Source organism: Anabrus simplex, chromosome 5 (assembly GCF_040414725.1).
Source record: "Anabrus simplex isolate iqAnaSimp1 chromosome 5, ASM4041472v1, whole genome shotgun sequence".
Taxonomy (NCBI): Eukaryota; Metazoa; Arthropoda; class Insecta; order Orthoptera; family Tettigoniidae; genus Anabrus; species Anabrus simplex.
This window is the reverse complement of record NC_090269.1, coordinates 100,665,627-100,681,310: the sequence shown is the minus strand read 5'-3', so window position 1 is coordinate 100,681,310 and position 15,684 is coordinate 100,665,627. Positions and strand designations below refer to the sequence as shown.

The following is a 15,684-nucleotide window of genomic DNA, read 5'->3' as shown; positions in this document are numbered from 1 at the left end:
TGCCGCCCTTGCAACTTCTGAAAGGCAGCGGCCCCACTTTCGATGAACCATTCATTAGTCTGGTCTCTCAACACATACCCATTAAATATGGTGCAACTTCTGCTTGGCTACCACTTTTATTGGAAGCCTCCCCACTGCAGCAAGGTCACATAGTTCACTATGGAGGTGTAGTTTGTTACCACCATATTTAGGTAATGCTATAAAAATCTTTAAGAAACGTGTATGTGGTTAAAAGTAAAAGAGGTCTAAGAACCTTAACCTTACCCTTATACAAAGATATAAATGCATACATTTTACAAAAATAAAAAGACAAAGAATAATTACATTATGTGCCAATGTTAGTCACCAAGATGGGAAAAGATTGACAGGGAGGAGATCAAAAGGTATCCCTGTCAGTTTAATTTTGGTTGCTAAGTTTGGTTAGTATTTGGCACTTGTTCTATGTAATCATGGCCTACAAATAGAATAAATTAGTCTATAATAAGTACCTCTTTAACTGTGCAAAGATCCCAGGCTCCATAATGTAGTCCGGAGTACTAAATTTCTCCAGACACTCCCTAAGGACCTCCTGGGGGTTCTCCACCATATCCTCACCTCCTTCAAACTGGAGATACAGGGTATATAAGTAACAACATTATGAACAGATAACTGATTGGTACAAACCAGGTACTAGAGAATTTTCTTCAAATTTACCACAAAATGTATAACCACAAGATCCATGAAAATCTTACCTCTCCATCCACTCCATCACCATCCCAGCCCTTTCCTTCCTCAAACTCTTCATCCATGGTTGGCTCTCCAGCAGCTCAAAGACTATGGAAATGTTCAGCAAGCTAAAATTCAAGCATTCCAGAATTAAATTCAAATATCTAAGTCTGGGGGTGATTCCCATAATTTTGTACTGAAGAAACTTACTCTGTACCATTTCTATAGTTTGTATTTGAATTTGTATTTGTATTTGAAGCACCAAGGATGCCAAATTCCATATTTGAACCTATTTCTTACAAAAAAAGAGATGAGCATAATACTGTTTGGGTCAGTGAAGTTCAGGAACATCATCTCATGAAAATCTAACATTTTATATGTAATGGCCACTCCTAAATCATTGACAGAATTCACCACATAGCAATATTTGTTTGAAATTTGATTTTCAAAGTTGGCATAAGCCTAATATAAACAAAATATATCAGTCACAGGCTTGATGGTGGGAGTCGGACTTCATTAGGTATAGAAAAACATCTGCGGTTCAATATTAATTTTGAGAAACCATTTACACAGTCAATAGCATAGTGTGTGTAATTTTTGCTTCTTAACTCCTTTTTGTTCTGTATGTGAAGACATTTCATATTCCATGCTGACAGGATTTTTTACAGAGTATTTTTTACAACCTGTTAAGCAGCGATGGTAAGTTGTGTATTGAAAAATAAAGTATACTTTGCTCTAGTGGTAACCCTGTAAGTAGGGAAGTTATAAAATAAAATAAAAAGAAGTAAAATGTGATAATAGAGTATTTTCAATGACATGCAAAACAAGCGTAACACTTGGATTTTTTGGAGGGATGTAAATGTAATGCTCTAAAACGGTACTTGGAAAGACTGGTAATTTCTTAAGGTATCATTCACTGCACCTTTCTGAGGCAACAAGTTTAATGTTGATAAAAAGAAGATGAGCTTTTCATTTATTCATGAGGTTCTGCGAATGCAAGTTACTGTAGGATGCTGCGAGAGTTGTAGCACTAACTGATGATGGACACAGCTTCCATTATGTTCTGAATGTCCTGGGAACATCACCCACAAGTGTGCACCAAGCTATGAGGTGCAATCAAGAACACGACTACTTGTGTAGATGGCCTGGATCAAGTCATCCAAGGCCTACATCAACCAGAGATGACCGATGTTTAACTCTAGAGGCATTAAGAGATCACAATGTTACAACCTTGCGAACTAGAAGGTATCTGGAGGAGGTGCACAACGTCAACATTAGTGCATGGACAGAGAGAACAAGACCAAGAGAGGCAAATATGCCTTCAAGAAGATTTCTTACTGACCCCTACTCGACATGCCAGCATCAGTTTGCCTGTCTTCATTTGCTCAAAAAAAAAATTTAGAATTTGATACTAGAACAATGTACTCTTCACTGATGAATCCAGGTTCAATCTCAGTTCTGCAGATGGAACGGAAATAGTGTGGAGGAGAAATGGAGAGTGTTAGGTCACTTGTATCTTCGCAGCAAGAAATGCTATGGAGGAGGTTCTGTCATGGTATGGGGTGGAGGAGGAGTGGGGCATCAATTCTCCTGCCTGGACTGAACTGGTGTTCATTGAAAATAGGGCACTAAATCCACACCAGTACATAGAGAAGAATCTTCTTGCTCCCTATATTGGACAAAACTTTGTTTTAATGCACAACAATGTTCATCCTGTTCTAGGGCTGGGACAAATGGTTACTTTATAGTATCATGTTCCAGTGTATCCGTTACACTGTAATATTAGGTTGAGTATTAGGATATAAAAGTAGCATAATACAAGTTCTAGGTCAACTTATGGGAGGAACAGTCGCTATACCTGTTGCTTCTTGCAGCCCCTACCCATACCTCAATATGTACATATATAGCAGTACTATAATTCCATCCCGCTTCCTTCAATCCCTCTTCCACCAGCTCTTTGCTCACATCATTAACTATTCCAAGAAATTTTTGCATAACCTATTACACTTCCAGAACTAAAACTTCAAAGCCTTAATTTACAAAATGTGCAGTGACAGCTTAGTAGCTCTGTTTATTCCTAGATGTCCAAGGATCTGTAGTTTAACAGACACTGGGATCCATCAATATAAAATATGTTGACGATCGAGTGTCATACACTGTTCATATGCTGCTAGAATAAGGGATGAGGAAATAGTCCTCCTACTAGTCAAAACGTAAGCAAGGTTTAACCCAGTAATTTTTCTATTTATTTTCTTTATGTCGCACCGACAACAGCCTGATTTTATGACAATGATGGGATAGGACAGGACTAGGAAGGAAACATTCGTGCCCTAAATTAAGGAACAATCCCAGAATATGCTTGGTGTGAAAGTAGGAAACCATGAAAAACCTTCTTCAATGCTGCTGACAGTAAGGTTCAAACCCACCATTTCCCGTATGCAAACTAACAGCTATGTAACCCAAACTTCATAGCCGACTCACTCGGTAAATCCAGTACAAAAGGCTACAAAATCTTCAGTCTTCCGCTATAGAAAGAGGTTGGAAATAGGAAGTAAACAACTTCCAGCTTGACCAGTTTCTATTTCTGCACATTACTCATTTTCTTTTGCAGTGTTCTCCCTAGAACCTTTTTAATGAGCGGATCGCCCTGCCGTTTTTACAGAACGCCTGGCTAATATAACTTAGATATGTGCTAGATGATATTAATACACGCAGTTCAAAAAAATTACGGGAACGTGTTTTGTAACATCTGGTACATGAACGTTAATTTGGTAGAAGGGGTTCCAATAGTCGTACAGCATTCCTTGAGACCTTAGCTACTCAGAGTATGTCAAATCGAAGTTATACTCCATCTGTAGGCGTAGCCATGCATTCAACTGTCAGGTGACTCCTCAAAACAAAGTGAATAGCGGTGTGTTCGTGTGTCGTCATGAGGTACAAAGACTACTGCGGTCATTCAAGAACGCTGTACGTACACCAGCACATCCCCTGAGACATCTTAATGAGGTTCAAGTCACAAGGGCCATCACTTTCATCCAGGAAGGATGGACTTTTCGATGTGTAGCTGTGGATCTCAATGTCTTTCCGTCAGTCATTCAACGCTTGAGAAATCGATACATTGAGACAGGCCAGTTCACAAGGAGGATTGGATAAGGTCATGGACGCATGACAGCCCCGCAGGATGACCAATATCTGACCATCTGTGCGTTGCGGCGTCGTTCAGCAACTGCCAGAGAACTGCAACAAGACCTCGGGAGGGTCACTGGAGTCACGGTGTCTGACCAGACAGTAAGGAACAGGTTAAGACAAATGTCTTTACGACCCAGACGTCCTGTTCGAGTGCCCCTCTTAACGCAGCAACATCGCGTAGCTCGCCTTCTGTTTGCCCGTACCCACGTCAACTAGCAACTTACCCAATGGAGACCTGTGTTGTTCACAGATGAGTCCAGATTTCCCCTCACACAGCATGATGGATGTCAACATATATGGAGACACCGTGGTGGGCAGTACATGCCAAATGTTGTCCAGGAAGGCGACCGATTCGGACAAGGTTATAGCATCAGTATTGATGTTCGTATGGATATTGTCGTCATCCGTGGTAATCTTACCGCTGCGGAGTACATCGAGCAGATACTGCTATAACATGTGTTGGTTGCTGCATACGGTGTTGGCCCTGAATTCGTACTCATGCACGACAATGCCAGGGCTCATGTAGTGCGCATCACCAGACCTGCCTTGCGAGAACTGGACATTCAAGAGATGGAACGGCCAGCATAGAGCACGTGTGGGATAGCCTTGACAGAAGTGTTCGTGGGCGTCCTGTTCCACTACAGACTCTCCAAGACCTCGAACAGGTTCTTATTGAGGAATGAGACCTGATACTGCAACGTGACCTCCGTCGACTTATATGGAGCACGCCACGTAGGTCCCAAGCTGTGATAAATGCTCATGGAGGACATACACCATTCTGAAGCTTTCCAACTGTGATAAAAATCCACCCTGGAGGACTGTTATCACTTTGTTTTCGCCGCTATTTGGACATTTCCGTTTGTATTCTGAAAATGAATCCATCAATATTCTTTTGTCTACTTCAACGGTAAAGAATAAATGCTTAGTTGGTATAAACCTTGGTGTGAGGTATTGTTTTGTGGAGCATGGCATACGTTTAAAAACATGTTCCCCTAATTTTTTTGAACTGTGTATATTTGAGCCATTGGGTGTTCCAAATTTAAATGTAAATACTGTAAAACTGTTTATTTAAATAACAAATCTTCAATATTGTCAGAATAATTGCATCAAGTACATTAGAGTTTAACTGTTTAGCTTGACTACCACATAGTGTCGTGCGCAAGCAATATCTGGGTTAGCGTGGCAAAATACTCTGTTATGTCTTGTTCGTGATAAGACTAAAATAGTTCAATTGTGTGGTTAATGTTTACCTGTCCGATATTAATAATGCCCCGAGGGCAATAAACTGAAATGTTATCATATCCATTTTTTTATGCCCTGTTTCCCACCCGGCTTCTCATTCCTGACACCCGGCTGAGGAAAATTTCCAGGGAGAACACTGTTTTGTACTGATACTGTTGCTTCACAGCCTCACACATTGCAGTTGATGACGAAGATACAGGAAGGAAGGTATACGAGATTGCATGGAGTACCATGAACAAATTACATGCACAGGTACAATTTATAGATTTTTAAAATTACAGTATCTTCCATTATTGATGTTGTTGTTGGATAAATCCTTTCAATGTGTTTCTTCAAATTATAAACTGTTTCCCTGGAACCGAGTTTTTGTCCACACAATTCATATCAGGCATTTTTTAGTTACATGCTCTGTTACATTGATAAAGGCCACAGAGGACTCGCTTTCTGTCTCTTGCTCACTGTCCACAATGCGGCATGAAACATGAAATGTAAAGAGGAAAGACCATGCAGACCATATTCACGCTACTCTATATATTACTATCAATACACCTAATACAATTTTTTTAATAATCTGTTTTACTTTGCATCGACTCAAGATAGGTCTTACAGCAACGATGGGATAGGAGAGGTCTAGGAGTGGGAAGGAAGCGGTCGTGGCCTTAATTAAGGTACAGCTCCAGCATTTGCCTAGTTTAAAAATTGGAAACCACGGCAAACCATTTTCAGGTCTGCTGACGGTGGGGTTCGAACCCACTATCTCCCGAATGTAAGCTCACAGCTGCGCGCCCCTAACTGCACGGCCAACTCACCCGGTGTGCCTAATACAAAGCACTTCAAATAACTAGAGAATATATGTAACAAGTAACACAGTAGGAATGTCAGTACTACCTCTAAACTGTTACAAAATTATCACTTGCACCTATGCACGAGTGGTTCCTTATGGAGTCTTATATCGATTAGCTAAGCAGAAACTCCCTTCCCTTGGTTTCACTGAGACAGTTGTCCGGCTCCATGTCTAAATGGTTAGCGTGCTGGCCTTTGGTCACAGGAGTCCTCGGTTCAATTCCTGACAGGGTCGGGAATTTTAACCTTAATTGGTTAATTTCTCTTACACGAGGGCTGGGGGTGTGTGTGTCATCTTCATCATCATTTCATCCTCATCACGACACGCAGGTCGCCTACGGGAGTCAAATCAAAAGACCTGCACCTGGCGAGCCGAACATGTCCTCGGACACTCCCGGCACTAAAAGCCATACGCCATTTCACTGAGACAGTTACTTTTGTACGAGATCTCTGGTGCAACATAATATTTCTGGAAAAGCTTACTGTGATGAAACAGGATATATTATGGTACAATATGTACTCCCATCTTTACCCTATCCAGTGCATGTCAAGATTCTTACAGAAGACAAGAATAGTCACTTTGGATTGGCCAGCACAAAGTCCTGACCGAACATATAATTTATTTTTATAAAAAAATTTCCACCTATTCAATACATTCTTTTTTGCAATGCATATATTTAAATTACATTAAGTCACTTGGAACTAGTTTCGACCCTACTTGGCCATGTTGCTCGGAGAACTGATGGTAGGTAGACAAAGCTTGTGCTTGAGTGGTGTCCGAAAGATCATCTCAGACCAAGGGGAAGACCACCGGACAGATGGGATAAAGACATCCGGAAGATTACTGGGATCAATTGGCAGAACATCGCTCAAGACCGTCCCAGATGGAGAGACCTCATGAAAACCTACCTTGCTTTGGACTTAAAGAGGCCACATCGTAAAAACGATTGAATATGGCTGATAGTGATAGTGATAGTGAATCTCAGTTCAATACAGATCAATCAAAAATGAAATTTATAACCCTTGATGGCCCTGACCGAAACCATATCAAGCATACATTTGACCAGCTTGGTCGATGAGTTCATTGCCAAGCTGAGGCATTTCTTCATGAATGGGATGCTATACCACAAAGTGATCTCGCCACCTAATTGTAACCAGTACATGCTGAATAGGATGCGAGCAGTTATTGCTTCAAACGGTGGCAGTACCTGTTATTGAGTGTACGGAACCATTTTCAAGTGGTTGTGCACTTCATTAGTGGCCAAGGGTGCATTAAAGTGGCGTAGCAGGAAGGTAATTCGAAGGCCACCAAAGGAACAGTTTGAGAGACTTCTATTCACCCATGTTTTAAGTGTTGTTTTCTTGGTTAAAATTATGGTTTCTGTTTAAATAAGGGTATAATAAGATGTAAGAAGAGATGCCTCAAGAATTCATCAAGATATCTTGTCCACCAAGTACTATTTTAGTACATAAAATTTGCATTTCTCCAAAAAATTCCAAGTGTTATTCCATTACCATATTATGATGGTTTCCTACTTGGACTAAACTGAGAACTGTTTTTGCAAATCTCAACATCCACAAAATGTTCAATTTTTAGAAACACGTGAGTTTACTGTATTTACTCGCATAATTTCCTCCCTTTTCTCTTAAAACTTACAGGCAAAACTTAAGAGGAGGGGCAGGGGAATACATGGATATTACACAATAACTACAAAAAAAAAAATCGGATGTAAAATCGAGATATACAACTTCAAAATAATAATAAAGTTATTTGCTTTACGCCCAACTAACTACTTTTACGCTTTTTGGAGACGCTGAGGTGCTGGAATTTAGTCCCGCAGGAGTTCTTTTACGTGCCAGTAAATCTACCGACACGAGGCTGACGTATTTGAGCACCTTCAAATACCACCGGATTTTCTAAAATAATACAGAAATCATAAATGTGCATCAATAAAACATCGAGACCAGTGATACTTCATAAACAAACTTTTAGAAAATTTTAGACTTCCTACTGATGCAAGTTTTATCACAAAATTGTACTATTTAAATTAAGAATAAGCCATCTTAAACTTAGAATACATAGTGTCTAACATTGTAATATAGGAATCAAAAGAGTGTGTTAAAGGAACATCAAGACCAGTGACACTTCATAACGAACTACAGTATTAGATAATTCTAGACTTTTACAATATTCTCATTGACGCATGTTTTATCACAACAATGTATCATTTAAACTTAGAAATAAGTCGTCCTAAACTTAGAATAGGCAGTGTTTAACATTGTATGTTATTTAAAAAAAAAAAGATAAAGGTTCTTCAGCAGCTGAAGATGGCCTATTATAAAGGTCGAAACCGGTACTGAAAAATGTTTGAAAATACTTTAATATAAATGAAATATTGATTGTGAAACTTATCACTACCATCATACTGAACTAGTCCTGGGTTTTGAAGGCATTTTCTTAATCAACTAAGCAAGTTACTAAAATAGTCTACCGGGCGAGTTGGCCGTGCGGTTAGACACACGCGGCAATGAGCTTGCATCCGGGAGATAGTGGGTTTGAATCCCCCTGTTGGCAGCCCTGAAGAAGTTTTTCCATGGTTTCCCATTTTCATACCAGGCAAATGTTGGGGCTGTACTTTAATTAAGGCCACAGCCGCTTCCTTCCACCTCCTAGGTCTTTCCTATCCAATCATCGCCATAAGACCTTAAGACCTACTCTTACATTCAGAACAGTATTAGTGAAATTATTTCATGGTTGTGATAGAGAAAAGTGCTCAAATACTTGCCTGGAATGGGTGCAGATACACCATACATAGTATAGGGTGGCCCAAGACAACCACTGAACTTTAGCTTCCTTGTACTATCAAGGAACGTGTCTCCACCTGCCTAAAATAAATATTAAAAGTAGTCAATTCAATTTAGTGGTATGCAAAATGACAGTAAAATCTACAACAAAGATTACCACTGCCGACCAAAAGATAAGGATATTATGTATGAAATCTTGTTCTTTTCAAACATCTACGTTGCAAAAATCTATACACATTATAAAGTAAAGTCCTCATTAGGTGTCTGTGTTTGTGCAGGCAAATCTCGAGAATTGCCACATGGATTTTGATGTGGTTTTTATCCCTGAGTAGTTTCAGGAAGATTTAGGTGTACAAAATGTTATAATCTACAATGAAAAGGAGTTGAACTATGAAGATTTTAGTACAGAAAGTCAAAGAAAAAGCAACCATCCAAGAACTCTCTTGGCTTACACTGCATAAACCAGTAACAGTAGACTCCAAGTGAGTGGAAGCATTGTCACGTCTAAAAATCTCTCCACAAAGTCCAAAGCAGTACACACCTTTTAGTAAAAGGTAGTTAGCCCTCAGTAACAATTTGTATGTATCCTTATAAAAAGAAAATATTTATTAACCTCAATAATCTTAAGACAAAAATACTTTACAATATGTAATTTGCATGTATGGTTTAGGAGTCATCATTTTAGTGAAAGCTCAGGAATAGTTTAAATATCATATGGGAAGAAAAGTGAGCTAACAGGCTAACAGAAGAGCCTTGGTAAAACGATGCACTGAGCTATGTACACTCAAGCGCACAAAAATTGGTCATCACAAAAATATTATGCTTTAAAATCCTCTTGTTGGAAATAGGATTAGCATATTGTGCAGGTGGTGGGATTCCAAGTATCATCTCTTCGGCTACCAGCTATCCATAGTTTACGAATATCCCATTTCATGAATAGAAGCACTATCATTTAATTTAATTTCCGGGTTGAACCGTGTTGTAGTTGTCAGCACATCACGTACAGTTTGCCGAGGTAATCAGTCTCCCAGGCAGAAATTTCTGCCTGGGAGACTGATTACCTCAGATCGAGTAGGGGTATTTCAGTCGCCTTGACAAAGAATACTGCAATGTATTCGAAACGTCGGCAAACTGTACGTGATGTGCAGACAACTACAACACGGTTCAACCCAGAAATTAAATTAAATAATTCTTCACACCGTGGAAGCTTCACTTCTAAGATGCACTATCAGATTGAAAATGTAAAAGCCAGTTCCATATTTTTATTTTCTATTTATTTTATGTCACAATGACACAAAATGTCTTATGGCAACAATGGGATAAGAAATGGCTAGGATTAGGAAGCAACAATGACCTTAATTACAATGCAGTGAAAGTGGGAAACCATGGAAAACCATCTTCGGGGCCGCCGACAGTAGCGTTGAAACCCACCATTTTTTGAATGCAAGCTCACAGCTACGAGACCCAAACTCGCTCAGTTTTCAAATTGCTGCCACAAGGTGAGCAGAACAGAACTGTCCAGTATTGCCCGATACACTTTGGGACTCTTGGTTTAAGGAACTAAACCAGTGGACCCAGACAAACTAGCACATTAATGTCTCCTCTGACAAATTTCACAGAGGAAATAATGCACTCTGTTAAGTTATGTTACCAGGTCAATACACATCAATCAGATTGCCACAACGTGTAGCATGATTCTTCACTTAATGCTATGCCATACTGCCCAAGGTACACCATGGGGAGCCTGAAGGAATCGACACAGCGGGAGGCGAGTATTCTGTCTTTCGTGTGACAAAGACAGGTTATATTCTATGCTCGGACATATAGAGGAAGAAACAGTGTGCAAATCATCTCTCGTACAAATTAAGCCATTGTTCTCGAGTCCGCAGGCAACCACTGTACTCCGCAGTGAGGATTCAGTTTAGTGATCCTTGGTTTATGTGCCGCACCTTGCCTATGGAATACAATGAAAAAATCTCCCAGCGAATGGTATCCGAAATGTGCTAGAAAGTTTGTGGAATTATTGGTGCAATAACAACAATGACGTCACATACTGCCTCCCATCCTCCACCCAGGCATTGTATGACATGGAGCACTGTCATATTTGCCAAAAGGTGGGAACATTCCCAGCGCAAACTCCAGTTGGCTCCTAAACAAACTCTAACGCAACACTCTCAATGACACAACAAAATTTCATTCCATCTCTTAATTCATGAAATGTACAAATATTGACCCATCTTGATCTTTCATTTATGAGGGTTGATTGAGAAGTCATGGCAACAATTTTTTTCTCTCAAAAAAGCTCCAACACAGAAAATGTACTAAATTCATTTGAAAGGAAATTTTAAAGTGACCACATAGGATAGGGATGCAGGAATCTCCAATAACGTAAAAAGGCAAATGTGGCATTTTTTGAATTACTGTAATGGTTTATTTTTTAATTCTTGTACAATATCCAAGTCTGTTTACATTCAATTTTTTAGTATTCTTCCTTCTAAACTGCTTTTGGTCCAGCAGCCTGATGTACAGACTATTCAGACACGGCTATGCCATATTACCCAGGGTACACAACGGGGAGCCTGAAGGAATCGACACAGCGGGAGGCGAGTAATCTGTCTTCTGTGTGACACAGATGGCCACAGGTTGTATTCTATGCTCGAACATATACAGGAAGAATCAGTGTGTAAATCAAAGAAAGAAGAAGAGGATTTTCTTGAAAGACATAGAGTTTCCCCTTATTAACACTTAACTTGTCGGAAGAGCTCACATTGCAATGCATGAAAGAACAGCCTGCAGCGGCAGCAACAGAATGATATAATGGAGGTTTGTTTTTATTATTGGTTAATGGTTAATTTAACCTAAATTCAGCTTGTAAATATTTACTTTGGTAGCACAGAAATAGTTATTCCTTAGGTGTGTACGAAATACGCTGCACGCCTGACCGTGCTATGAAAAACCGTGCACCTGCTCTTGAGGTTAAGAACATCTGCTGAATTAATTTTCATAGAAGTATAATATAACAAGTTACAGTATAGTTATAAAAAATTGTCGCAGATTATACTGATCAAAATTATGACAATACAACATGTGGAAGAAAAAGTTATGAATTTAAAAAAAAATAGTAATATTTAACTTAGGAAGGTAAAGGGAAAAAAAATGAAAATATCTCCCCAGCTCCATTCTGCCAGTCAATTTATAGCAGACATAAAATACACCAAAAAAACAATTCAACAAAATAAATCCAATTTATAGCCAGGCTGAATAAAGCAGATGATTAATGCACTGCCTTTCTGAGTTGAAGTTGGCACGTACGATCCTGGTTCAGTCCGGTGGTACTTAAGGTGCTCAAATACGTCAGCCCCTTGTCGGTAGTTTTTTAATTTTTTACTTCGCACTGACAAAGGTCTTATGGCGACGAAGGGATAGAAAAGGGCTAGGTGTGAGAAGCAAGCGGCCGTGGCCTTAATTAAGGTACAGCCTCAGCATTTGCCTGGTGAGAGAATGGGAAACCACGGCAGGACGTAAAAAAACTCCTGCGTGACAATATTCCAGCACATCGGCATCTCCAAAAACCGTATGGAACGTAAAAACCAATAACATTATTATAATTAAAACCAAATTTAATCACTACTTGAATAGCAAATTATCATCGTGAATCGGGTTGTATATTATCCGCGCACTTTTTAGTGATAGATTTTTGTACTCGTTGGAGAAGTAAGAAGGGTTCCGTTATTACTGCCAACTGAATGGAAATGAAATCTGAATTGAATCGATAATATGATCGATCAATATGAATTTTATAAACCTTTATTATTTTAAACAAACAATTGTGTCACACACACAATATTTAATACTATATAACATTTCCCGTTGCGAAACGTGTTCCTAGCATGAATTCTATAGTTTGGCTTTGCTGTGTAAACAACAACAGTACGAGTACTTAAAGTGTACGCCAGATGGCGCACAGCGATGATAAGCGATTCTTAGTTTGTGTTTCAAAGGTTGCCAATACGAATCTCGAAGATAACCAAAGTCGACCGCTTCAGCACTAGGGTGTAAATCTATCACTAAAAAGTGCGCAGATAATACTTATAATTTACGTACTCATAGATCTACAAGCAATTTAAGCATCCTCCGATTGTATGAGGAGTAATTCCAGAAACCTTGAACCATACAGCCGGTTGGGATCCAAAAACAAATAATCGCTACCGAGCGATTTAATGCTAATTTTTGGGAGAAATTATTAAAAATCCTCTTTATTCTACAACTGTGTTACATGCTGGAATACTTATAACTAGGTTTGTACTCAAATACAGCAATTCACCTTTAATCATATTAACCCTTAAGTTCGCATGTGACAGAGAGGCCTACAGTAAACATTCGTGAAGGGTCTTTTTGACCCGCAATTGTAAATGAAAATGTATCACCTGTAATCAAATTAACCCTTAAGTTTGCATGTGACAGAGAGGCCTACAGTAAACATTCGTGAAGGGTCTTTTTGACCTGCAATTGTAAATGAAAATATATAAGTTTAATACGAGGGAAATTATTAATTCTTATCATAATATGAAGTCCTGATCCTTGGCTTAATGACAGCTGCCATGGCCTTCAGTTCAAATGTCCCTGGATTCATTTCTTGGCCGGGTAGAGGATGTCAACTTCATATGGCTGATTCTCTGGATCGGGGACTAGATGTTTGTGTCACACACGCATGCACACACACACACTCACACTACTCACCACTCTACAGACTATTACACAATGTTATATATTATAATGGTGTGTGGCCTCCAGAGAGGCCTGCTTCAGATATTTTGTGTTGACTCCCATGGGCGACCTGCCACCTGTAAGAGTGAGGCAATATATATGACGACGCCTACGAGTGAACTGGCGATAGCCGGCTTGTGTACCGTAGCCGAAATAACCAATGAAAGTCATCTCCGACCCAGCCGGGAATCGAGCCCAGGAACTCTTGAACTAAAGGCCAGCATGTTAATCAATTAAACCATAGAGCCGCACTATAACATAACACTTACATATAACATATGAAATTTGTTTAGCCGCTCACTAATATTCTAGTCATTTCTACGTATATCTTCTAACAGAGCACACACTCGCGTCAGGTCAAATCTCATGTCAATAGCACATGCGCAAGAAATTATTGTCAACATTGACCACTACTGCAATATGGTAAATAACTCAACAGCAGACGAAATTACATAGTGTTGGCGATAACTTGTATTACTATTTATCGAAGAAAATTGATAAAAATAAATTTCACTCGGGTCTCTGTGACCCGACGCGAGTAATTAAGGGTTAAAAATAAGTTGTATTTTACAAAAATACTTACCTTAGGATTATTTAACAAACGAAATAGCACCAACACCTAACCACAAATAATGTGAAACACATTCCCCGTTGAAATACACTTAAATGATAATTTAAAGACCATCACACTATATTACAGAACCTCGGTGAAAACGCAATTTTGCCTACATATCAAATTCCAGTTGTGAATAGCACGGAGAGTAAGTTAAGTCCCAGAGGTTATTTTACGCCATAAACAAGATTTAGGCTGCCGCCTGCAACCAAAGACTGTACAAGAAACAAAGACAAAACGTAATGTGATTTAATACCAACATGTAAAAAAATCTATAAGGCGTACTCGGTCACTAAGATCCGTGATCTTTCACCAGGCTGCCAGGGATGATCATGGAAACTTTCACGGAATGTTGTTGGGAGTATAAAAGATCCGAATGAAGGAGGCGGAGGGTTAGTCGTGATTTTACCTAATTGAACCCGTCCCTTACGATTCTTAAAAGAGGTATAGTTCGTTTTGGAGCTTGAACCCTGATATTTTCCTCTTCGAGCGAATATCCGTAAGGTCGGCCGCAAAATGAGACGCAACTCCGTGATGTGACGCAGGGTGATTCCGTCGCATTCTTCACGGCAGAGTGAGTCACGGCGACAATAGTCGCAAGTTGGATCGCAGTTTCAGTACGCAGTTTAGTGTTTAAGAACCTTGCAGTTTACCACGGAACTTCAGCTCTGGCAGAGATGGCGAATACTGCTACTATGTTAATAGATTTGAGTTCAGAATCGGATTCCGATACCGAGTTTGTGTTCGAAATGGTATGTTACAGATTCAGCCGGTACTCCACTTTTCATGTATTTTTGCTGTCTTCTGAGAGCATCTCGCAGCGAATGTCTCAGTTTCTCCCACATCGCCTTCGCTTCAGCACCTACAACAATGGCTTCGTGGCTTGTATCATACAGAACTTCGCGAACACGCACGGCTTCAATGAGTTTTTCTTCCATTTCGAACTACAAGACACAATATGAACAGCCAAAATCACCGTGAGTCTTGCAGGAAACTGCGGTCCGCAGGGTCACCACGGGCAGCAACTACGTCACATCACACTGCGCCGCCATAACATGCGCGGGTCCAGTTAGTTCTGTGGTTCGCAGAAACTCACTGTGAGTCACCCTGCGTCACCTCACGGACCTGCGTCTCATTTTGAGGCCGGCCTAACATGCGCGGGTCCAGTTAGTTCTGTGGTTCGCAGAAACTCACTGTGAGTCACTGTGAGTCACCCTGCGTCACCTCACGGACCTGCGTCTCATTTTGAGGCCAGCCTAAGTAAAACCACCATAAACTATATATTGTGTTTTGAGGAAGAAATAATCAATATAAAGCCTAAGGCCGGCCGCAAAATGAGACGCAGGTCCGTGAGGTGACGCAGGGTGATTCACGGTGTGTTTCTGCGAACCGCAGAACTGACTAGACCCGCGCATGTTACGGCGCAGGGTGACGTGACGCAGTTCCTGCCCGTGGTGACCCTGCGGACCGCAGTCTCTCTTCCGCAGTTTCCTGCAAGACTCACGGTGATTTTGGTTGTT

At 40.1% G+C, this 15,684-nt stretch overlaps 1 protein-coding gene across 2 annotated transcripts in view; it reads right to left on the bottom strand.

Annotated features, from left to right (window-relative positions):
- TH1 (negative elongation factor complex member TH1) overlaps positions 1 to 14,678 on the bottom strand; it is a 142,283-nt gene extending 127,605 nt beyond the window's left edge. Inside the window, exons 1-4 of one of the 2 annotated variants that reach the window (XM_067147054.2) lie at positions 14,135 to 14,678; positions 8,766 to 8,865; positions 732 to 833; positions 489 to 604 (exon numbers count right to left, since the gene is read on the bottom strand). In XM_067147054.2, the coding sequence (XP_067003155.1) occupies positions 489 to 604; positions 732 to 788 (173 nt within the window). In that variant the 5' untranslated portion in view covers positions 789 to 833; positions 8,766 to 8,865; positions 14,135 to 14,678. The remainder of the gene's footprint in view (positions 1 to 488; positions 605 to 731; positions 834 to 8,765; positions 8,866 to 14,134) is intronic. The other variant, XM_067147053.2, reaches the window with a different exon arrangement.
- Between the last annotated feature and the right edge of the window lie 1,006 nt (positions 14,679 to 15,684).